This window comes from Aethalodelphis obliquidens, unplaced genomic scaffold, assembly GCF_003676395.1.
Source record: "Aethalodelphis obliquidens isolate GAN/ISIS:26980383/991018 unplaced genomic scaffold, ASM367639v1 scaffold4, whole genome shotgun sequence".
In the NCBI taxonomy this organism is placed as follows: Eukaryota; Metazoa; Chordata; class Mammalia; order Artiodactyla; family Delphinidae; genus Aethalodelphis; species Aethalodelphis obliquidens.
In genome coordinates, this window is record NW_020837948.1 from 39,571,104 (window position 1) to 39,595,657 (window position 24,554).

At 40.2% G+C, this 24,554-nt stretch overlaps 1 protein-coding gene across 8 annotated transcripts in view; it reads right to left on the reverse strand.

The window, feature by feature from the left end:
• Positions 1–24,161, reverse strand: part of CAST (calpastatin) — a 128,050-nt gene extending 103,889 nt beyond the window's left edge. For 2 of the 8 annotated variants that reach the window (XM_027100565.1, XM_027100561.1), the window contains exons 1-2: positions 24,008–24,158; positions 9,301–9,363 (exon numbers count right to left, since the gene is read on the reverse strand). In XM_027100565.1, the coding sequence (XP_026956366.1) occupies positions 9,301–9,363; positions 24,008–24,082 (138 nt within the window). In that variant the 5' untranslated portion in view covers positions 24,083–24,158. Of the gene's footprint in view, positions 1–9,300; positions 9,364–23,343; positions 23,605–24,007 lie in introns of those variants that run through there. The other 6 variants (XM_027100558.1, XM_027100562.1, XM_027100569.1 and 3 more) reach the window with 6 other exon arrangements.
• Between the last annotated feature and the right edge of the window lie 393 nt (positions 24,162–24,554).

A 24,554-nucleotide genomic window follows, 5' to 3' on the forward strand; every position in this document is an offset into this window, starting at 1 on the left:
ATCAAATGATCGCTAGTTCTCTACTACCTTTATCAAATCTATAAAAGTAGTTCTTACATAATTCGTTTTCCCTCTTATTAAACTACTTCTCACCAAAGTGTTAATAATTAATATATTATCCCTCCTAGGAACATCCACAATTTAAAAGAGGACCCAAGGGAAGGCAATGTTTAACTCAAAGTTTAAGGAAGTTGCTAACGGTGGAATTTCAGCCATCAACAACAAGCCAACTGGGAAAATATTAGATGATGCCTCCTGAATATATCTACTCGACAAGACTGCCCCCACCTCAGGGGTGGGGATGGTGTGTATCTCTAAACCTCTTTAAGTTGTATGTCACATTTTTTTTTTGCATTCTTGTATTCACATATGTATGTCCTTTTCAGAGAAAAAGATCAGTTTTCATCGGATTTTGAAGGGACCATAAACTAAAAATAATTAATAATCCTTGGGACTTCCCTGGTGGCGCAGTGGTTAAGAATCCACCTGCCAATGCTGGGGACATGGGTTCCAGCCCTGGTCCGGGAAGATACCACATGTTGCAGAGCAACTAAGCCCGTGCGCCACAACTACTGAGCCTGTGCTCTAGAGCCCACGAGCCATAACTAGTGAGCCCGCGTGCCACAACTACTGAAGCCCGCGCGCCTAGAGCCCATGCTCTGCAACAAGAGAAGCCACCGCGATCAGAAGCCCGAGCACCACAAGGAAGAGTAGCCCCTGCTCGCTGCAACTATAGAAAGCCCGTGCACAGCAACAAAGACCCAACGCAGTCAAAAAAAAAAAAAAAAAAAAAAAATCCTTGCCCTCTAAGCTGCCTTAGTGCTTAAATCCTAATTCTCTGTCCATATCTAAGAGATGCACTTCTAGTCAAACACATGCACACGCGCCCGCACACACACACGGTGGCGGCAGCCTCCTTACTCTGGAAGGTTCCAAAGGAAAAAGACGCACATGTAAAACACTTCTCCCTTTAAGGTCTAAGCAGACGGATGCATAGATTTAGTTTTGATCATTGTTAAAACACTCTCTTCCATTATTCTTTTACTATCTATGCTGTTTATTATTCTTTTTCCTCTGATTAAAAGAAAATACATTTAGAATAAAGAGAAAAGTAGTAAGAAGAAAACGTAAATTACTCCAAATCTTACCAATCAAGACAACTACTTTCAGTTATTTCTCTATTTTTATGCAAATACATAAATATGCACAATCTGTTAAATACATGGAATTGCTGGTCTTTCATCATTTTTCTTTACCTATAACATAAACATGTTCCTCCACTGCTACATGTTCTGCAAAGCATGGTGTTAAAGATGCCTTAGTCACTATGTTTGTGCTGTAACTTCACCAATTCATTATGGCTGTACACTTGTTTCTCCCCTAGTTTGTTATTATTGTAAATAAAGCTATGGAGAATATCTTTGTACATAGCTATCGAGTACACCTCTGATTATGTACTTGAAACAAATTCCTAGAATTGGAATTTCTTGGTCAAAAAGATTAAATTTTTTTTCTTATTCATGACTCTCAGTCACTTATTTCTCATTTCTAAATACCATTTATGTCTTCATTAAAGGAAAAGTTTAATCATATTTTTAACATTTCTAATCTTATAATTTTTAAGTTTTCAAATATTTGAAGAAATTTATATAAAAGTCAAAATCAAAGCCCTTTCTTCTTAAAACACACACACACACACACACACACACACACACACACACACACACACTCCTAACATATGCTCATTCAGAAAAACAAAGTTGGCAAGGTATTATCACGGCTGAGACAAGAAATATTTTATTCCAACTGAACACTGTACAAGAAATTTACTCCTTTTAACCACTGGGTGTCCCCTGAAGTGTATGTTTAAAGTAAGACAGCTATTACCAGATCTATATAACAAGCAATTCAGCAACGTCTCATCGCATAGCTGGTAGTAAGAACCCTCATTTTTGTTTTTTTTTTTTCCAGTGCGCGGGCCTCTCACTGTTGTGGCCTCTCCCATTGCGGAGCACAGGCTCCGGACGCGCAGGCTCAGCGGCCATGGCTCACGGGCCCAGCCGCTCCGCGGCATGTGGGATCCTCCCAGACCGGAGCACGAACCCGTGTCCCCTGCATCGGCAGGCGGACTCTCAACCACTGCGCCACCAGGGAAGCACCCCCTCATTATTTTTTAAATGCATTATTTAAAAATTTAGCCATTCAGCTTTCTACTCGGCTTTCACTTTTCAGTGAAATAGATGTATGGTTTCAGACTTTACTGAGTCTACTCAGTGTTTTAAGAAAGTAAGCTGAGAAAAAAGTAACAAAATTGTATTCAGAGAAGTAATTTTTATCCCAAGCACTAAGTGAAACCAAAATTGGAATGTGAATATGAGATCACTTTAGCTCTCAGTTTCCTGTAAGTAAAGTGTTTTCTTTGAGACTGTATTTGCAGATTTCAGAGTGATATATTTCTGCAATGTACTAAAGTCCAAATATTCTGCATCTTGAGCTCAAATTAGACCACTTAGGAGTAAGAAGCTTGATCTGCAAAAGAAAGAGAACAGGGGTGCCAACCTTAATGTGAAAAGCTAACCAGGAAGTCTACATTCTTAATGACTAAGATAAACATATGTTTAGAATTCACTCCAGAGTGCTTTCCAAATAATGTCTTTCTTATGTGATATTGTGATAAATGAATCAATTTACCTGTGAACATCTGGCAAACAATCCAAGAAATCTGTACCGTGTGATGCCATCTTGGTCACACTTATCTCTTTTTGTGTAAATGAACACTGATTTCAACTTTTTTTTTTTTTTCTTTATCTGATGTTTGCTATATAAATGCATGTGCATTGGAAGAGAAGAACAGTCATCTATGCAGAATCTCCACTTACTCAGCACCCACTTACTCAATCCACTTAATCATAACAGGAACAGCTCCCAAGGGAACCTACAATACCCCAGTCTCCAAACAAGAAACTTTCCTCGGCCCTCACAATTCTAGAACTATTATCAGCCTAGACCCTTCTTCCAGCCTCCCCACAGATGGCACTGCAACATCCAGGTTCCCCCACCCCTTTAGTTGCTTCTTCTTTCACTTGTTCACTGGTTTCTCCTTCCTACATCCTCCATGCAGGCATTTATCAACGTGTGCTTTTAGTTTCTCTCTTCTCTCTCTACACTCTTTTCTTCGATAATTTCAACCAAGAATTTTGGCAGTGAGGGTTAGAAAGGAAGATGGAATGGGAGCTTGAGCAGTTTCAAAAGAAATATTTTTAAATAGTTTACGATGAGGAAGACTAAACCGATAAGTAGTCTAAAGAGGAGTCATTAAATAGAGTAAAACGAATGAGGGAATAGTTGAAGGAACAAGGTCCTAGGAGAAGTGGGAAGAAATAGGGTTAGTACCAGCTCCCTGCAACCAAAACCTCCCATGTGGTTCAATGATCCCTTGAAACTGCAGCACCCTTGATGTGCTTCAGAGCCACCCTGTCCCCAGGACACGGTAAAGCAGAGTTGGCTAAGGGATGGGGTTGGTGGGGGGCATTTTAAAAATAAAGGAAAAAGGAAATGAGAAGAGGAAAAAAGGAAGAAAAGTTCATGTGTGCCAGGAACTGTGTTATGCACGCCATAAGAATTATGTGTGTTACTCAAAATGTGCTCAGAAGACCACCATCAGAAGATATGAGTCACCTGGGGTGACTGGTAAAAATACTGATTCCCTGATCCCATCTTGGATCTGATAAATCAGAATGTCTGGAGATGGGGTCCAGGAGCCTGAAATTTTCATCCTATCTCCAGGTGATTCTTAGGCATGTTAAAACTTGAGAATCACTGCATCATCTCACATAATGTCCTAGAAGGTGAGGGATAGAGAGTTTTTAATAATTTTTTATGACACTAAATCAGTGCTCTACACATTTACCAAGCATTCTGTAATAATGCTGATTGAAACATAAAAGACTTTATGATGTCAACTTCCTGAGAGATTTTGACTTCACAAATGAACTGTTTTTGGAAGGCCATAACAAGCTATTATGTACACTTGGTATATGATAAAATATTATTGACTTTATGACAGAAATCATACATATTCAGTCCTTAGATGACACAGGTATCTTGCTATGGGCACAATTTCAGGTTATCATCCCTTTCATCCCTTTTGAATCAGTCATTCCTGTATCTTTGAGAAGCTAATAAAGTCTAGAGGTAAGACTGAAAAAATAAAAACTTTAAAACAGGATATTTCAGGACTCATATTTAATTGACTTGTCCATCAGATTTCCAGGACTTATGACCTATTCTAAAGTCAATAAATTTAACTCCTATTCAATTCCTTTGATATTTTGTTAACTTTGATTCCAATTTCCTATGCTATAAGGTACACTTTTCAGAGACAATTTTGGTGGGACCTACGATCTTGGGCAATTAGGCTCATTACTCCAAAGTGCAAGAACGAAGGGTATTTTATTGCTGCATGATATAATGTTCATATATTTATATGTTCTTTTATAGAGGCAAAATGCTTAACTATTTTTATTAGCTACTCCCTACTACTTATATAACATTTTATATATCACAGATTCTTAATCTAAAAGCACATTATTTTCATATTCTTTGTTAAAGAGGGACTGTACTTTCTAGCAATTGGCATATGTTTCTGGGTGTTACACAGAGTTGTTTTGAAACAAAAGGACTACTAAGCTTAATGAACTACCAAACTTCCTTCCTTTTTTAATGGGAAAGGCTTGGCAATATGTAGTCAACAAAAGAATTTGAATCCTGGTTAGAAATCAATAAGGGGCTCACTTTTATTGCTAAACAAAGTTCTCTTCATTGCCTAGTAATAGTACTAATAATAAGGCCACAACAATAATAATAGTAGTAATAATAATAACAATAATAGCAGCTCGCATCTATATGGCACTTCGTGTGTCCCAGGCACTGTCCTGGACACTTCATATGCTTGGTCTCATTGATCTTCACATTAACTTATGCAGAGGCTATTGTTATCTCCATGTTACACATGAGGAAGGTACCCTTAGTGAAGCAAAGTAATTGGCCCAAGAACACACAGCTAGGAAGTGGCAGAGCTGGGAGCAAGTCCATGCAGTGGGACTCTATAGAGTCTGCACTCAGCCACTACAATGTGCTGCCTCCATGGGAACCATGGACTGGGTGGCAGGCTAACTGGATTAGGAGTGTGGCTCTTCAAAGCTTCCACAGCACGTGAGAAAGAAGATGCTCTCACTGTGGTCTCAGAATGGCAAAGCATTTTTCTCCTGAATTTTATAAACTACCCGCATTTTTCTCAGAATTCAACCTGAATACATGTCTTAGGATAAATAGGCTATTTGAATGTCTACATAATGTCTGGTATTTTAACTGTAGGTTTTGAACTTAAATTCATGGATTGCTCTTGTAGACCCATTTGGTAGGCTCCACATAAGAAAATACTAAATTCTAAATTGTAAGAATAAAAGAAAAAGAAACCGCACATGCACCGAAGCAGGAAAAACAAGCTTTCTAAAAATAAATATAAGGCTTCCCCAGACATCTTCTCTATAGCACAAAAAGTCAGAAGACCATGGAGCAACAGGTACTGAACTTCAAGGGAACAGAACTGTTACCCAAAAATGTACAATTTTGTACTAATTTCTTGTGTGAAGCCAGCAGAAGAACATGCTTAGGATCCACACAGACACAGAAAATGACCATCTGTGTTCCTTCGCAGAAAAAAATTATCTTAAAAATATTCTAGTCAATGAAGAAATAAATCAAAATTTAGAACTAAACAATGGGGAAACTACAGTTGAAAAGGATTTTGGAACTTCCTTTAGTGAGTTTAGCCTTCCAGATCAGACACCCAGGGGATTCTGGATCTCTAGGTAAGCCAGGTGGGACTGCCCTTGGGGCACCTGTTCAGCTTTGCCTCCTTCTTGGCACTGGGACATGAACTTGTCCAGCCACAATCAACTCCCCACAGTTAAAACAGACAAGAGATTGTAATAACCTATCACCCCTTAAAATAACATTTGCTGGGCTTCCCTGGTGGTGCAGTGGTTGAGAGTCCGCCTGCCGATGCAGGGGACACAGGTTCGTGCCCCGGTCCGGGAAGATCCCACATGCCGCGGAGCGGCTGGGCCCGTGAGCCATGGCCGCTGAGCCTGCGCGTGCTCCGTAACGGGAGAGGCCACAACAGTGAGAGGCCCGTGTACCGCAAAAAAAAAAAAAAAAAAAATTCTCATAGACACTCAACTCCATCCTCAAGCATTTATATTGCAAATGCAATATGACAAATGATATTTTAGTTGCAAGAGTCTACTGAAATTGCTGCAGACCTCCTAGGATCACTTAGTGGTTGTATAGGGGTCATACTCAAGACAAGTAAGAGTTATTTATGGTAGCAGGAGAAAAAGAGCTCTGAAATTCACACAGCTGCATTCATCCCCAGATATTTTTACATATGACAATATAATAACGGTTCTTGCCTAACCCTAATCATTTTTACTCTGGGTTAAATCTTCCTGAAGCCCTCCTCTATACCTTTTTTCTTGCATCTCCAAATGAAATGCAGCAGAACAATAAAGGGAGAAGGAAAAAACACTGAGAAGTACCCTTGAGCATAGAAAGTACATTTTCAAACTGACTTTGTTTCAAAGGCCTGAGTTTGTCCTTGGAAGCCTAACCAGTATGTTTGCATATGCTTGGGGACAACAAATTATTCACCCTTTGGAGGCACATGCTAGTTTGAAAATGGATTACCAAAAACCCAAACCAAGCTTCTTAATCTTACTTCTTGTTCAACAGAGCAGTAGATGAGAAAATATTTGGGAGAAAGAATCAGTTTTGGGAAACCTTTCTCTGGTAATCTTAAGAGGATGGCAGCCAACTGTGGGTGGTAGGATAGGCAGATTACAAGTCCAGATTGCACATGGTTTTATAATCATGAACATAAAGGCTAAAATAACGTCTAGTGTAGGATGGTTTCCTTGAATTGTCTCCAGGGCCATAGTATGTCATCAATGACTTAACTGCACATGACATAAAGAATCAGAGATCCTTTAGAGACAGACCATATCGGAAATATAACTCGACTACCAAGTTATCATACCCACACATCTGTCCACCCTATCAAATAGATCTGGGCAGAATTTGGTGAGATAATAAACAATCTTCAGTCTCAGACTATCTGAATCTCTGCAGTGATTTATGCCCTGATAGCAGGGCAAAGCGTCTATCTCCTCTCTTCTGCCAGCTGGGACGGAGCAGAACAGACCAACATGACCAGGCTCTGGCACAAGTGCAAGAGTTGTAAATCTGAATTTCTCAGAAGTGTTATGAAACAATGTCAGACTTGCCTGAATTGCTGATAAAGAAAAGAAAAATTCTTTCTTTCTTCTCTCAAGGTGGAAGTTCAGCCTTTCAGTTTCGAAAAACTGAAAGTACAGTCATCATACTGACACAGAAGTTTCAAATTCTCCCCTGGCTGCATTGGTAACAGGACTACTTATCAGTTTTCCCAGGCCCTTTATAAATATGAAAATAAGGCACTTTATAGTCTGGATATATAAAAGACCTATCACTGGGCAAGCAGTTGTTGCCTAAACCAACAATGCCTGTACATTCAAGGCATAATATTTAAGCTTCCACATAATAACATAATTGTTGAGAATAATCCTATAAGAACTAGGTCACTATCCACTTGATTGTACTGGAAAAGAAGATTTCCTTTTTTGTGCAAATAGTTTAAACTTGATAAATATTAATAGAGAATAACATCTAAAAACATTATTTCCTAGTCTGGAGAAAAAAGAGACACTATAGTTTTCAAACAGGAAACTATTTGATAGTTTGATAGATATCTGGGAATATATTTAAAGAGTAGGGTTGATGGGGAACTGAGTGATATTATATAGATTTTCATGCTAGTAAAAGGGGAAAAATGTGGTATTCTTCCCATGGAAAAAATTTTTAAATAATATAACCAAGAAGCAGGATAAAATCTTAATAAAAGTTTATTTTTACTTTGTAAAGAAATCTTGCCTTCCATGGGTACAAAACCTTACTGCAAATTTGCGTGGTAAGAAATAATCTAAAATATATTTTCATGGGTGTTGGTAATGGAAACAATAATAGACAGCTGTGGACAAAACCTTAGTGCAGAATTCATAGCAAGTTCTAGTCATAATGGCCTTCATACTGAATATATTGAAATATATTGAATATTTCAAAACTGCAGCAAATAAGCAGAAAGAGGAGCTAGAGTCTAGGTTTCTGGAAACATGTTAATAATATAGAGAAAAATAAAATGATCACTTTTTGCTTTCTAAATTTCCAGCTACCTTTCAGGACCTGGCTCTTTTACAAACTGGAAATGATAACAATTTCTACTGAATGAAGATGAATGTTCCATTGAGATTTAAAATGTGAAAAGCAGCAAAAGGAAGGCAAGCCCAGTACCCTTTTGGAGGATAGAACTTTCACATGACTCTTCCATGGAGAGCAGGCCATGTTAACAGTGCACATAATGAGGCATCATTCAGTGAAAGAAGAAATTCACAGGCTCAAAGAAAACACATCTCAAAGTGAGGAGGTTTGGTTTTACTAGTATTTCCACAGAATGGATCCAAGTAAAAATAGTCCTTTTCTCTCCCTTTTGTTTATGAACCTGAATAACTGGTTTGATCTAGGTTATCACTGCCCTCCTTTCACAGTGACTCTCATAAAAAAAGATTTCCTGGGGCTTCCCTGGTGGCGCAGTGGTTGAGAGTCCGCCTGCCGATGCAGGGCACACGGGTTCGTGCCCCGGTCCGGGAGGATCCCGCGTGCCGCGGAGCGGCAGGGCCCGTAGGCCATGGCCGCTGGGCCTGCGCGTCCGGAGCCTGTGCTCCACAGCGGGGGAGGCCACAGCAGTGAGGGGCCCGTGCACCGCAAAAAAAAAAACACAAAAAAACAAAACAACAAAAAAAGATTTCCTTTTTAACTATAGCATTTGGTTTCCCCTCCTACATGTTTCGTTCACCAAAACAAACAAAAAACAGTTAAGATTCACCAATTCCTACAGGGAAAACACCCTAAATAACTGAGTTCTATTCCTGAACGGAAACAACTTCTAGATGTTCCTCTCCAAGGAACTTTATTTTTTTAATTTATTTTTAATGATTTCCACTTATAGTGTTAAATCAAATCGTAGTTAAAATTAAATTTACCAATATTCCAGTAGGAGATATTTGCTACCTCATTATTTACTTCAAGACAGAATTCACAATTTAAAAACAAGAGAAAATGAAAACCCAGTATTGTGGAAATTACCTCATCTGATCCTTTCTTTTCTCCTGACTTTGAAGGCGATCCACTGGTTTTTCCATCGGCATGCTATAAAAGTATTTAAAAAGATAATGTTTAATAGAGGGAGGTGATACAAGATAATATAATAGTGACTTTAATCCCAAAGGGCTAAATATATAGACTGTAAAAACAAGGACCCCTTTCATCTTCCTCCTGAGAATTGTTGATAATTCGATACCAACGTAGGTGGCCTTCAAAAATTAAGGGAAGCTACAGACATTCATTTGGGATGCAGAAAATCAGTCTGTAATTAACCAGACAGATCTGATGGTGATGCTAAGGTGGCATCTCGTCTCCTACAAAATGTCTCATGGAATTTTAAAGCCCAAATTGCCAGCATAAGAGACACCTGGCTCCTCATGGAGATGAGATGTCTGAGGACCATGCTGAGCCTACGCCATTACTTAAGCCTCAGTTCAGCATGAACTCAAGGGAGGGCCACCCCTTATCAACCATCACTTTCAATGGCTCTTGGAAATTCTCTGGAGTTCTTTCTGTCTGAGTATTTACCAACACAGAAAGATAAATCCTGCACTGGAAAGACCATACCTGCAACTTTCATTAACTATGGCTTTAGAATTTCATTATGTTCTGAAACAGAATTATTTTTCTCACTAGAACACTGGTGATTAAAGGAAATATTTTTACGTGGTACGTGAAAGCTTCAAATAGCTCACATGTTCATTTGTTTTGATAAGATAAAAGAAGCCATGAAGATTATTGAATTTTTTTGAGAAATAAAAAAAAATCGTATGTTCCTGAAAAGGGGGTACAGAGAATTACTTCAGGGCTTCCCTGGTGTAGCAGTGGTTGGGAGTCTGCCTGCCGATGGTGGGGACGCGGGTTCGTGCCCCGTTCCGGGAGGATCCCACGTGCCGCGGAGCGTCTGGGCCCGTGAGCCATGGCCGCTGAGCCTGTGCGTCCAGAGCCTGTGCTCCGCAGCGGCAGAGGCCACAGCAGTGAGAGGCTCGCGCACCGCAAAAAAAATAAAAAATAAAAAAATAAAAAAGAATTATTTCATTTCTTGCACATGTGGGATGTGCAAGAAAGTGGGAAAAGAAATCTAAATATAAGAAAATAAAAAGCTCACCATTGGGTTCGACCCCAATCACCTTTAGTTAAATCAAAACATAAAATCCCATTATGTTCTCTAGAGCTGAATCACAACCTGAATATGTAGGACACTTTAAGTTATTCGAATTAAAAAGAATGGCAATAATAGTAATAATTTTTATCATTCTTTATTATTTACAAGGCTCTTTCATATACACTTTTATCTGATACAAAAAAAGAGGCTCGTGTGATTTCATAGATTAAGAAAACTAAGAATAAAAGTCATGTGATGTGCTTTTAGTGAGGACATACACCTAGTAAATGAGAAGTTTGCAGAGCATGTTTTCTGACTTCAAATCTATTGTTTGTCACTATACTATGATAAATGAAATAAGATAATATTCCCTTTGATCATATCAACAGATATTTTTGTAAAAAAAAAGAAAAAGGCCAAGCAATATTAGACATGTGGGTGAAATCTTTCAGTAGTTCTTTGCATAAAAAACTAGAAAGAAATCACTTTCATGAATGGAAAATTCTTCCCCAGACAAAAGCCTCTCATGGATTAGTGGGTAGACCCCACAGAAAAGCAGGCAGACTACAGCAGCTTGGTGAATGAAGCTCTCTGCAGGGCTCGTTTAACCCAGATGTCCTAGTCAAGAGTTTGTCCACAGTTGAGAGCAATCGGTATTGAGTAATTAATGGATCTTGAAAAAACAGGAGGCATTTAAAAGCCCACATATATATATATCAGAGCTAGATGGTAATTGATAAGTTTTAGAATAATTGGTAAGCAAAAGATTCTTAAAGGCTGGAGTAGGCGGAAGAATTATTCAACATTTGGAGAGAGAATTTGAGAGGGATGGGTCTACAATGACGCAGATTTACCCAATCTGTCTCCTTCCAGAGCTGGTAAATTTAGAACTGATATCACATTCATTTCTTATCACCAATTCTATACCTTTTTCAGATTAGATATAGGTAATACCTAATAACAACAATATCCACTGAGCATACTGTTTTGAGTGCCTCATTTACTTGTAGGAAATATGATTATTCCATTTTACAAATGAGAAAACTTAAAGAGGCAACTGGCTCTCGTCTAGAGCAAGGCTCCATGCTCTCCGCAAGGTCCCACTCCGCTTCCTGCTCGTTGGCAAACATATATTATGATTTATTACCTTAAAGTAAACATGCAGACAGCCTTTTCTCTCTAAAATACAGGTAGATAGATGTTTTACTTAAAAACATTTATAAAGTTGTTTCCCGGTGGTGTTTCAAAATTGCAGTCCTCCAGGTTAACCAACATCATCAGTTATTTGCTTCCACTGAAATGCTCAAATCCCTCACAATTATGCAGTTTCCAAATAATAGTTTGAGAGTGATATATATATATAGCAAATGCTTTTTAAAATGTTGAGATATAATGACAACATAAAAATTATATATTATAAGAATTGGTATTTTGTAATTTCAAAAGATATATTTGCTCTCAATAGAGTAAGCATAATGATATAATGACATAAAAATCACACAATGAAAGGGCAACATTTTTTAGGAACTGTATGGATCATATTTTTCCAGTTTTTTTAATCTGGCTTTTTTATTATAAAAAATTTCTAAGATACAGAAAAGTTGAAAGAATAATACAATGAATGTCAATAGTCCCATCACTTAGATTCAACAGCTATTAACTATTGTTGCCGTATATTGCCATATCTGCTTATATTACGGACAAAGATCTATCTATATTTGTATACGTACCTGCATTTGAAAGTAAATTGCAGATATCCTGAAACTTTACCCCTAAACATTTCATCAAGCATCTCCTTAATTTGAGGACTTTTTCCTACATAAAGCTACAATACATCATCACTCCAACAAAACTCTAACAGAATTAATAAGAATCACCTAATACCATTCAATATCCAGTAAATAGCGACTTTATAAATGAATCATTGCCCTGACCATTTCTTGGGGCTTACTCAATATTCAGGAGTCTATTAATGATATAAAATCAGTTATAGCTTTTCACTGAAATTCAAGGTGACTGATTTTTAAATTCATGGAATAACTGAGTACTTTCCACATACTTTCCATTCTGCTGGTGAAATGAAATGTTTGGGAATGATATATGTCAAATTTGATCCAGCATAGGAACCTGCAGCAAGTCTTTCAAAGAGTGAAGACAGAAAACTTCGTCTACTACTACTACACATAGCTGGTGGGTTGGGAAGAGGTGAGAGAAACATGGAGAAGGGAAGGAGTGATAGGTTGGGAACTGAACCCCAAACCTGAAAAATTTGGGAAGGACTTTTCTGTAAGAGGGGAAAGAAACTAACATGTTCTAAGCATCTCCTTTGTGCTAAGCCCAGTGCTGGGCGTTTCCCCTATGTGGTCTCCTTTACTGCCACAGAAATTCTAGGGACACACTGGCAGCTCGTTTTATGGGTAAAGAAATAAGGATCTGAAAGGTAAGATCCTCCTCAGTCACATTATGTATCAGGATTGTAAGTCTGTGGGCCAGAGACCAGGCTAGTTAAAAGCTAGCTAAAAACTTTTTTTTTTTTTGCGGTATGCGGGCCTCTCCCTGTTGTGGCCTCTCACGTTGCGGAGCACAGGCTCCGGACGCGCAGGCTCAGCGGCCACGGCCCACGGGCCCAGCCGCTCCGCAGCATGTGGGATCTTCCCGGACCGGAGCACGAACCCGCGTCCCCTGCATCAGCAGGCGGACTCTCAACCTCTGCGCCACCAGGGAAGCCCCAAAAGCTAGCTAAAAACTTTTGATGCCCATCAAGAAAGTCTCAATCCAATGCTATAAAAGAGAAAACAACGCCCCAAATCAACAAAACCTTCCTATTCTAAAACTGGTTTGTTTTTATAAAATTAATCAGACACACAAGGCTTATAAGTTTCATTCTGTATTAGAAGCTGGAGAGGAGGCAAAGACAGGAAGTGCAAGATACCAGCCCTAAGGCAGGAAACATTTCATTGGGAGGATAAGGCCCCAGAAGACAGGAAACACTGGAGCCAAGATGAAGATAGATGAAGGAATGGAGTGACAGGAGTTCAGAGGCAGGGAAGATATCAGATAAAAGTTTTGCTATCTTGCCTAAAAAGGAATAATTTTCCAAACTGTTTCCACCTCCTGCCATCACTACATATTTGGTAAGTACAGCTGTCCTTTGTCCTCGTTCTAGAAGATAGCATTAATATGCATAAAATTTTCTGCCATAGCAAACGCATAAACCTGTCAGGAAATCAACAGGAGCAAGGAGCAGTAAAGCTTGGAGCTTTGCTCTCACCCAGCTAAGGATTTGTGCCAGCGCCAGTCTTCCACTCTGGAGCATTTGGGGCACCCTCCCCATCGTTACCTAGATACACCCTGATACATGCACAGACAAGGGTATACATCACAGGATAAGATAAAAATCAAACTTCTACACATATTAAATAAGAAAGAAGACAGACAAAAAACGAGCTTCTGCAAATCCAAGCTCAGCTATGAAAGAGCACCAAAAGCTAGTGTGCTTCTGAAATGCCTCTGCTTAATTTTTTTCAAAAAAGGTACTGAGTTTCTTTTAGGGGGTGACAAAAACATTGTAAAATTAAATTGAGGTGATGTTTGGACCACCCTGTGAATATACTAAAAAATACTGAATTGTATGTTTTAATGGATATTTTATGAATTATGTCTGAATAAAGCTGTTTAAGAAAACAGGAAAGGTTATTTGAAAACAGCTTGAAGATTTTCCTTCTGCAACTTGGAGAATGCCAATAGAGGTCAATATTTGCACGTCCAGTGATAGCTGTGGCATCACGAAGCAATGAAATCTTGGTGCCCTCTGGACTCTAGTGCACACAGCTCAGCTCCCTCACTGCTCCACCGCTGCACACAGAGATAAAGGCTTGTCAAGGGAAGGGGGTGGGTGGGTTGCTTCCTAAGGATCAGAAAGCCTTCATTTAGCTACGGGTCTAATCTTTCAGTGCAGGTCACAAGCGCCCAGAGCACTTTTGGAAACACTCAAACCAGAGTCCGGGGATTTAGATTTAGTTTGTTCAGGGGGAGCGTGGGCACAGATATATTTTCCTAAACTTCCCCAGTTGATTCTAATATGCAGCTAGGATTGGAAACCACTGTTTGGAGAGGAGATCTGTGGGCACCACAACAGGAAGTGGAGGTTTCTGCTCCTCCAATCACCCCACTGAGTCGGCACCCATGGGAGCTTCCCCAGGTCAGGCAGGCCAGCGCAGCTCGGGGCCTCCTGGGTAAACCGATTGCTCAATGCAGGAACCCACTCTCCTGTGTTCAACCCAACATTTCCTGACTAGCCCTATTAATGGCACACCATACCTTCATATTGCATATTAGTCTCTAGCTTCTTAGTAAAGCAAACAAGTTAGCACTTTATTGTATACGCTCCTGCTTACTGATTACTTCATAAACATATATTTTGCCTTTTCAACCAGATGGTAAATTTTTAAAAAATATTTATTTATTTTATTATTTATTTATTTGGTTGAGCTGGGTCTTAGTTGTGGCAGGTGGGCTCCTTAGTTGCAGCTCGCTGGCTCCTTAGTTGCGGTAGTCAGGCTCCTTAGTTGTGGCATGCGAACTCTTAGTTGCCCCCTGCATTGGGAGCGTGGAGTCTTAACCACTGCGCCACCAGGGAAGTCCCCAGATGGTAAACTATATTATTTTTTTTTTCTAGTCCTGTGGTGGGGATGTGACAAATAATTCATAATTGAATGACTGCATTTCCACAAACCTCTAAAAGTTCCCTGAGAAGTACATTCGTTCTTTTCAGGTTAGTAAACAAGATAAAAGATTTTAAAAGTTGAAAAAAATAGCTTAAAAAATTAAGAGACAATGTGCAAATTGATATTTCCTGCAAAATCCCTTAAAATCTATTTTTGTATGTATTCTGCTTTCTGAAACAAGACTGTTCAGCAAACAAACAGAGGCCCAAGTTGTAAAGCTGATTTTGCTTTAAGACAGTCTCCCTGGTGTAGATGTGGACCTGTTTGCCCTGAGGTGGATTCCTTGCCCTGACCCTGGTCAGTTGGTGTAGCAGGGATGTGTACTGGCTCCCTCCAGTAGGGTCTCCTGCAGGATGGGCCAGTAGTGCTTTCAGCTTCTGCAGGGTGATCCTGCTTCTCCCTCTTTCTTTCCAGTCTTGGAATGGTAGCAGCTTCCTGAGATTTCTAATCTCTGTTTTGCCTCATCCACCCCAGCTGGCTTCCCAGCCTCTCTGTTACCTGGGTAACCAACTCCCTGCATTCCATTCCCTGACAAACTCTAATAAGACAGAAGGAATGTGGGTCTGAAAGGCTATGTGACCTTCAGCAAATAATATAAACTTTCCGTTTTCTTCTTGTAAAATGGAGGTAATGGTGTCTACCCCAGGGGCTGGCTTACTTATGAAACAAGCTGATATTAATGAGGAGCCTGGCCCATTGCCTCCTTCATTTCAAGAATACAATAAAAGTTATTCCACTCCCTTCTTCTTCTCTGGCATCAATCTGATTGTGGTTAATTATGAGACAATAAAATGAATATGAGAAGTAAGCAAAGGTTTAAGGTTTCATTTTCTAAGGCTGTAAATAATACAGCAGAGAAGTTAGTGTTTTACTTTTCATAAGTACAGAGGAACCAGATTCATCTGATAACTTTATGTTTAGTACTTTGCCTGTCTCAGGACACTGTATTATATTAGTCTCATATTTCCATATTACAAATAAGGAAACAAAGTACACAGGGAATAGATAATTCATTTTTCAAACAACATATACCAAGCTGGTCACAGGGATAACGTTTAATGTGCAATTCCTATACTATAAAATACTTCGTCAGGGTGTGGTGCATGTGTGTGTGCATATGTGTGTGTTGGTGGGTCTGGGAGTTGGATAGATAAAGCAAGATAGGCACAATGTTACAATGTTAATAATTATAGAAGGTGATGGGTACATGAGGAGTACATTATATTATTCTCTCTTCTGTGATAAAAAGTTTAAAAAATTTTTGAGTCTTATCTCAAGAGTATGTACCTCCCTGGAGTCACACAAAGGGAATATCCTAGCCATTTTACTTGTTTTTAATACTGAAAACCCCAAACTAATGGAGAAGGCTAGTGTCAGAGGAAGAGTTCATTTACTAAAAAAATAATCAGTGAGTAGCCACTGTGGGCTAGGTGTTGTGGGGAGAATAATTATTTTTTAAAAGTAAGTAAATGAAAGGTGTGATACATGATATCTTTCTTCTTCTCTAGAAACATTTGTTATCAAACCATAGAAATATAGGATAACCTTCTTTGGGCTTCTCATAAAAGAAGACACATATTAAGGATTAACTGCATAACTATAATTCTGAAATCCCCATATTTCACCTGAACTCCATACACTTTTCTCTAATATTTCAACATTCTGGTGGATATGCCCAGGTGGCAGGGTAAGGGCACACCCTCTTTTTGTCCAGTTTTCAGAAGAAGCGTTGACTGCCTTTCTGCCATGTTTAGCTTAGGGGGTCCACATTCAGTAAGGCTTTCTGAACTTCCTGTAAGTCAAAGATGATGCCATGAGAATTTCAATAGTTACTTTGCTGCTTTTATAGTAGTCATTAGGATGTGCTTGTGATTTTTATCTATGAAAAATGCAAGAAAAAACCAGAAATGTACTATCAGCATTATTTTTGTGTCCACGGCACACAGTATGAAACCTGACACATAGTAGGTGGACGATAAGCAACTGTGAACATCGTTGGCCTTTACCAAATCATTTCTGTGTTCTATAAGTTCCCCACAGTCAGAATGAATTCCATAAATTTTACGAAAACTCTAACCATAGACCCTTTTTCTTCTTGGGTTAAATGACTCTCCCATCTGAGGAGGCACTTACATAAAAGGTACTCATTGGATGGAGTTATTGTACATTTTTCTTAACTGAAAGACACTTGATTTTTTTCCCTTTATGGTAGCTGCAAAGCTTTCTGGGTAAGTTTTTATGAGATAACTTGAAGAACAGAGCTTTAGAATCACATTAATAGGATTTCGATCCTTAAAACAATTTAAAGAGAGGATTCTGGGATGATGGTGCAGTAGGAGGCACCAGGAATCCATCTTCCCATCGAGACAAAAATCTCCCTGGCAGAATGTGTCTGATATAACTATTTTGAAATTCTGGAGTCTATCAAAGACTTGCAACTTCCAGGGGAAGATTTAAATGGTAAGTTTTGGTTAATTTCCATCAATTTCGGCTCAGCTCAGCAGCAGCTGCCCATTTCCCGTTCCCAACTCACAGCAAGCAGTTGTGCATTAGAGCATGCAGCTTGGAACCAGAAAGGCAAAAAGGACTCTGTCCTCCAAATACTGGGGATCTGTATTCTGATCACCGATTGCTCATGCCCAGGGAAAGTGCAGGATCAGAAAAGACCTGAGAAGCTCTTAAGTGTACACTTGTGGCTGAAAAAAACAGCACAAAAAAACAGCCTATGACAATCAAAAACAAAACAAAGCAAAACAAAACAGCAAACCCCGGGGAAGGAGGAGAATTTGATTCCCAAAGCTTTCATATTATTAGATTCAAATGTCCAGTTTTAAACCTAAAATATCACAAGGCATGCAAAGAAACAGAGAATTATTGCCCATTCAATGGGAAAAACAAACAAACAAAAAACAGAAACTGTCCTTGAGAAAGAGCAGATGGCAGATGTACTAGATAAAAACTTTAAAACAACTGTCTTAAAGATGCTCAAAGAACTAAAGGAAGTGTGGAGAAAGTCAAGAAAACAATGTAAAAACAAAATAGAGATATCAATAAAAAGATAAATAACCTAAAAAGAAACCAAAAAAAAAAAATTCTAGAGCAGAGAAGTACAATAACTGAAATGAATAATTCACTAGAGGGATTCAAAGGCAGATTTGAGCAGGCTGAAGAAAGAATCAGTGAACTTAAAGATAGGACAATTGAAATTATTGAGTCTCAGGAACAGAAAGAAAAATGATTAAAGAAAAGTATATAGAGCCTACAGGACCTGAGGGATACCATCAAGTAGACTAACCTACACATTGAGAGAGTTCCAAAAAAATGAAGAGAGAGAAAAAGATTTTTTTTAAGAAATAATGACCTAAAACTTTCCAAATTTGATGAAAAACGTAAACCAAGAAGCTCAACATCCAAGTAGGATGAACTCAAAGTTCACATGGAGACAAGTTACAATCAAACTATTGGAATGACAAAGAGAGAATCTTGAAAGCAGCAATAAAAAATGATTTATCACATATAAGGGATACTCAATAAGGTTGTAAACAGATTTCTCACCAGAGATGTTGGAGGTCAGAAGGTAGTGGGACAAGTGTTGGCAAGTATATGAAGAAATTGGAACCCTTGTGTACTGAGGATAGGAAGGTAAAATGGTACAACTACTGTGGAAAACAGTAAGGTGGTTCCTCAAAAAACAGCTATACCAGGAAGCAACCTGAGTGTGCCTTGAAAGATGAATGGATAAGCAAATATATATATATTTCAGCCATTTTAAAAGGATGAAAATTTTGACATATGCTTTAACATGGATGAATCTTGAGGGCATCTGCTGTACAATATTGTACCTATAGTCAACAACAATGTACCATAAACTTAAAAAGTGGTTAAGAGGTAGATCTCATGTTAAGTGTTCTTACAATACAATAAAAAAATGATAAGGAACACAGATACTTGAATACAGTCCTATGTATTCAAATGTAAATATGTAAATTGAATGAAAATTTATTGTTTAATGGGTATAGAGTTTCAGTTTTGCAAGATTAAAATAGTTCTGGAGCTAGATGGTAGTGATGGTTGTACAAGAATTATGAATGTATTTAATTCCACAGAACTTTCACAAATGGTTAAGATGGTAAATTTTAAGTTATGTGTATTTTACCACAATAAAAATTTTTAAAAACATCAAGGAAAAAATAGAATAAAGATGTGTTGCTTAGAGAAATCTAGTATGCCAGTGAGACAGCCTACTCAGAACTAATTTCCCACCAGTTCACCTTGGAATATCAACTAGCCACCCACTGTTTCCACCACCAGCAAGCTACATCATTCTTTAAAAAGTACCTGTAGAATATAATTAACTTTCTGGGAAGTATCAAAATTGATTAAAGAATAATGTCAAGGTATACTCTTAATTTAAGTCTTATTTGCAATGGGAAGCAAACCAATTCAGAAACTGTGAAACAAAAGAGGACAGTTGGGGCTTCCCTGGTGGTGCAGTGGTTGAGAGTCCGCCTGCCGATGCAGGGGACACGTTTTCATGCCCCGGTCCGGGAGGATCCCGCATGCCGCGGAGCGGCTGGGCCCGTGAGCCATGGCCGCTGAGCCTGCGTGTCCGGAGCCTGTGCTCCGCATCGGGAGAGGCCACAACAGTGAGAGGCCCGCGTACTGCAAAAAAAAAACCCCAAAAAACAAAAGAGGACAGTTGTGTGACCTCCATTCTCCCAGTACCCTAAAGCCTGTGCCCTTTTTGCAGAATATGTAATTTGCATTCCTTACTCCTAAAAGTCACTGCAGTCAAGTGGTCTGTCCTGCAGGGAAGGCTTGTGACAATCTTCCCAGGCTGGCCACAATGATGGGGCCTCCCAAATGACTTGAGCTCCTTGATCACGCTGCCACTGGACCGACAGGTCTAATTAGGCTAAGAAACACCTTTAATTAACATGGACTACTAGAGTCAACTTTTGACCCAGGAATGTGATTACCGGTGTCAGCCAACCAAATTTACCCTCTTTCATGCTTCATCATTACCAAGCTCATCAGATGTTCTTGAAATCTAGCTTTGTAAGTTTTTTTTTTTTTTTTACTAAAACCACATAGTTCTTCAAAAGATAAGATCAATAATATTGATGGTATTCAATGGGGAAATGTACATTGTAATGTTTCATTGACTGGCTTTATAGGTGGCAGTCCCTTAAACAAAACACATCATAGATACATCTTTCAATTATTTTATCTTATTCTGCCTAAATTTTTAAAGTTAGGTCATTGCATTCATAATCTTTTTCAGTAAAGGATCCCAGTAAAAATATTTTAATAACAGGATTTACCAAAAGCATGACATATGTAATATATATAATACATACATACATATATTATATATAGTGTGTTTTTGTATAAAACTTTTGTATTAATAAATTGTATAAATATTATATATAATAGTGTATAATACTATAAATTATATATATATATATGTTATAAATTGGCTCCATATATCTCTAGGGGATTATGGATGGGCTTTTGTGTGTGTATATGTATATTTTGTTGTGGGAAAATGGTGCACAAACTTTCATTTAATTCTCAAAATGGGCTGTGGTCATCCCCTCACAGCCATCAAACGAAAATGGTTAGAAACCGATGTCTAGAGCTATACTGTCCTAATACTGTAGCCATTAGCCACTCAACGCCTATTGAGCACTTGAAACGTGTCAAGTGTGAACTGAGATGCACTCTAAGTATAAAATACACACTGGATTTTAAAGAATCAACATGAAAAAGAAACTGTACATATCCCAATGATTTGCACATTGATTGCATGTGAAATAATAACATTTGGGATATAGCGGGTTAAATAAAATATGCTATTAGCATGAATTTCACCTGTCAGCTAATGTGACTACTAGAAAATTTAAAATTACATATGTGGCTCACACTATATTTATATTGTACAGCACTGGTTTGGGAAAAGTCAAAGCTTGATCACAGGCAGGTTGCTGATTCTAGGAGGTTCCTACTAGCAGAAAAAAAAAAAATTAGAATAGTTCCAACACTGGATTATAAGAGAGGTTTTAGCAAAAAATGTCAGACTATGCCTAAACATAACAGGGTTAAAAACATAGATTTAAACTATTTTCATCCAGATATTCCAGCATAATTTCCTGTAGAGAATCATGAATTTGGAAGAAGACTGATGTTAACTCTAAACCATCCATATTAACTGCCATCCATATTTGCAGATAATTCATGTGATGCATTTTGATAAGAACCTTAGAACAATAATGACTCAAAGCAAACTTTTGCTTTTAGCACACCAATAAGATGCTACATTTAAAAAACCCAGAAAATGTAGTAGGAAGCATTCATGAAGAAACATCTCAAGGGAAACTGGAATTTCCAATCATTAAAGGTATATGGGACACTGTTGGTGGGAATGTAAATTGATACAGCCACTATGGAGAACAGTATGGAGGTTCCTTAAAAAACTAAAAATAGAATTATCATATGATCCAGCAATCCCACTACTGGGCATATACCCAGAGAAAACCATAATTCGAAAAGACGCATGCACCCCCATGTTCATTGCAGCACTATTTACAATAGCCAGGTCATGGAAGCAACCTAAATGCCCATTGACAGATGAATGGATAAAGAAGATGTGGTACATATATACAATGGAATATTACTCTGCCATAAAAAGGAACGAAATTGGGTCATTTGTTGAGATGTGGATGGATCTAGAGACTGTCATACAGAGTGAAGTAAGTCAGATAGAGAAAAACAAATATCGTATATTAACGTATGTATGTGGAACCTAGAAAAATGGTACAGATAAACTGGTTTGCAGGGTGGAAGTTGAGACACAGCTGTAGAGAACAAACGTATGGACACCAAGCGGGGAAAGCCACGGGGGAGTGGCAATGGTGGTGTGATGAATTGGGTGATTGGGATTGACATGTATACACTGATGTGTATAAAATTGATGACTAATAAGAACCTGCTGTATAAAAAAATAAATAAAATTCAAAAAAAAGGTATATGGGTATGGTACTTTGATTCATGAACGTAAATAGTCTTCACCAACCCTTATGTGGTACCTATTATCACCCACATTTTATAGATGTGGAAACAGGTTCAAAAAGGTTGACTCATTGCCCTTTGAGAACAAGAACTCTGTCTTGTTTTCCACTTCGAGGCTACTACTGGGTCTGCCACTTGGTAGGTGCTCAGTGAATGGCCATTGGCTGAAAAGGGACATTTTACTGATTCCAACACAACGTTTCTCTCTAAATACTGTCTGATTCCAACACGATGTTTCTCTCTAAATACTGTCTTATTACAACACCCTTGCTTTTCCCAATACCACATGCCGAGAGAGGTGTACTTTAACTATTTTTTTAAGTTCTCACCATAAATCAATGGGATATAAATATTTTTATTCTTTCTGTCAACAAAATTTGTGTTTTTTTTTTTTTTTTTTTTTTGGAAAGCATCGTAATGTTAAATCATGCTTCCTGGAGGTTCAAAACATTACAAGTACCAGCTTGACTGGATATCACACCTAGTTGGTTGGACAAGCATTCAATGCACTAAACAAACGGAACATCTCTGTCCCTCATCCAAGTAATAAGCTACAGAGCAGTGGGCTCTCTCTCTCTCTCGCTGTCTCTCTCTCCCCCTTTCTCATTCTCAACAAGGGTCTTGATCTCGGTTGCTTCTGCTCCTTGGAGTTTTGGATTTTCTCCTTGAACCCAATCCCAGCTGCCTCTTCTTTGCGCTGGAGAATGCACGTCCAACAACATGCCTCTAAAAGTTTTGAGATTTACTTATGACTTAAAAACAAATACTAGATCTGAGCTCTTTCGATCTGCGCTCTTTCGATCTGAGTCTGAGTTCATCCAGGAATCCGCGTCCAAGGGCGGAATTCCTCCAGCAACAATTCCTGCTCCATTCAACTCATGAGCGTGAGCTGAGTCTGGTGCGTCTGCTCACACCGACTTGCACGTCGGGGCTCGCTCGCACATACCACCACAGGGTAGGTCTCAGCCTCTCCCGGAGCCTAAACTGAAGGTCTGAGAGGACGTCGCACCTGGTCCCCACCCCTTCCCCGCCAAACCCTGCACAATAACCTCTCCTGCACGCCCAGAAAAGCAAAGCCCACTCCGTTTCCGGTCCTGCCCAGGCACGATCGCTCCAGTTTACCGTCATGTACCACCAGCTTGCGAATGCCATGGCGACAACCGATTTGCTCTGAGTCGCGCAGCGGAGAACCCGGCGAGGACACGGGGTGCAGCGCAGCAGGGGCGGGATCGCACTCCACCAGCCCCGGACCTGGCTGGCGCTGAGCTTTTCAAGCCCCACAGCTGTCAGCGGGGGAGGCACCTGGGCGGGGCCTACATCGGCCCTGCCCTGCCGGGTTGACCCCGCCCCGCCCAATTTGGCGCAAGGCTGGTTAGGGCAGAAGTGTTATTTTTCCAGGCAGCCACGCCCTGCAGCCCGGACTTTACGCGGAAGACCCGACTTTTAGTTAACTACCCCACCCAGTTCGGGGTCCCGAATGAAATGTATTACCCTTTTATCCTCAACCGCCTTTCACCCCGGTCTCATCAATCAACTTTTCCCAACGCAGGCGAACTCCAATCTGGCTTGCTCCACGCCCAATACACTTGGCCCAGGCCCGGCAGTACCCAGCCACCTCCCGTCACCTGCCCAGAGGCAGGTTCTGAGTTCTGAGTCCTTCTCAGGCTCGGGAGGGGGCGCACGGGGCAGCAGGCCAGGCAGGCTACCGCAAGGAGGCGGCCCACGGCTCCGGGGCCGGGGTCCTCCCCGCGCTCAGCCCTGCGGCTCCGGCACAAGTGCCACTCACCTCCTGAGTGTGGCGGGCCGCCGCAGCGCGCCGGGGCCGCGGGGAGGCGGCGGGCTTCTGGCCCGGTTGGGACATGGCGAGGCCGTGGGGAGCGCAGACTGGAAGGGAGGCCCGGGCGGGGAGCGTTGGGAGCGAGGGAGGGAGGGAGTGGAAGGGCTGGCGGGCGCGCCCCGTGAGGCAGCTTTTCCGACCCAGCCCCGAACCCGCGCCGGGGCTCTGCCTCACCCCGCTGGGCCCTCCCCTTCCTGCCCGCCGCTGGCTGTGCCCGGGCTGTAGCGGTCCGGGGCTCCCGGCCTGCAACTTAACACCCTCGGCCCCGAATCTTCTCCCAGTGATGCCCCCACCTCCACCCTAGCACTGCTGGGTTCCCCGTGGCTCACAGAGAGGAGAGGCTGGAGGTCGCGGGGTTCCTCCTTCGACTTGCCCAGACTTGGCTTGCAGTTGCAACGGGCGAGCGGGACCCGGGCGTGGCCCGTCTACGCCTCAATACCCCACCCTAAGAATTTCAAGAATTAGACACCTTTTCTGCAATCTGCCCTGGTTTAGC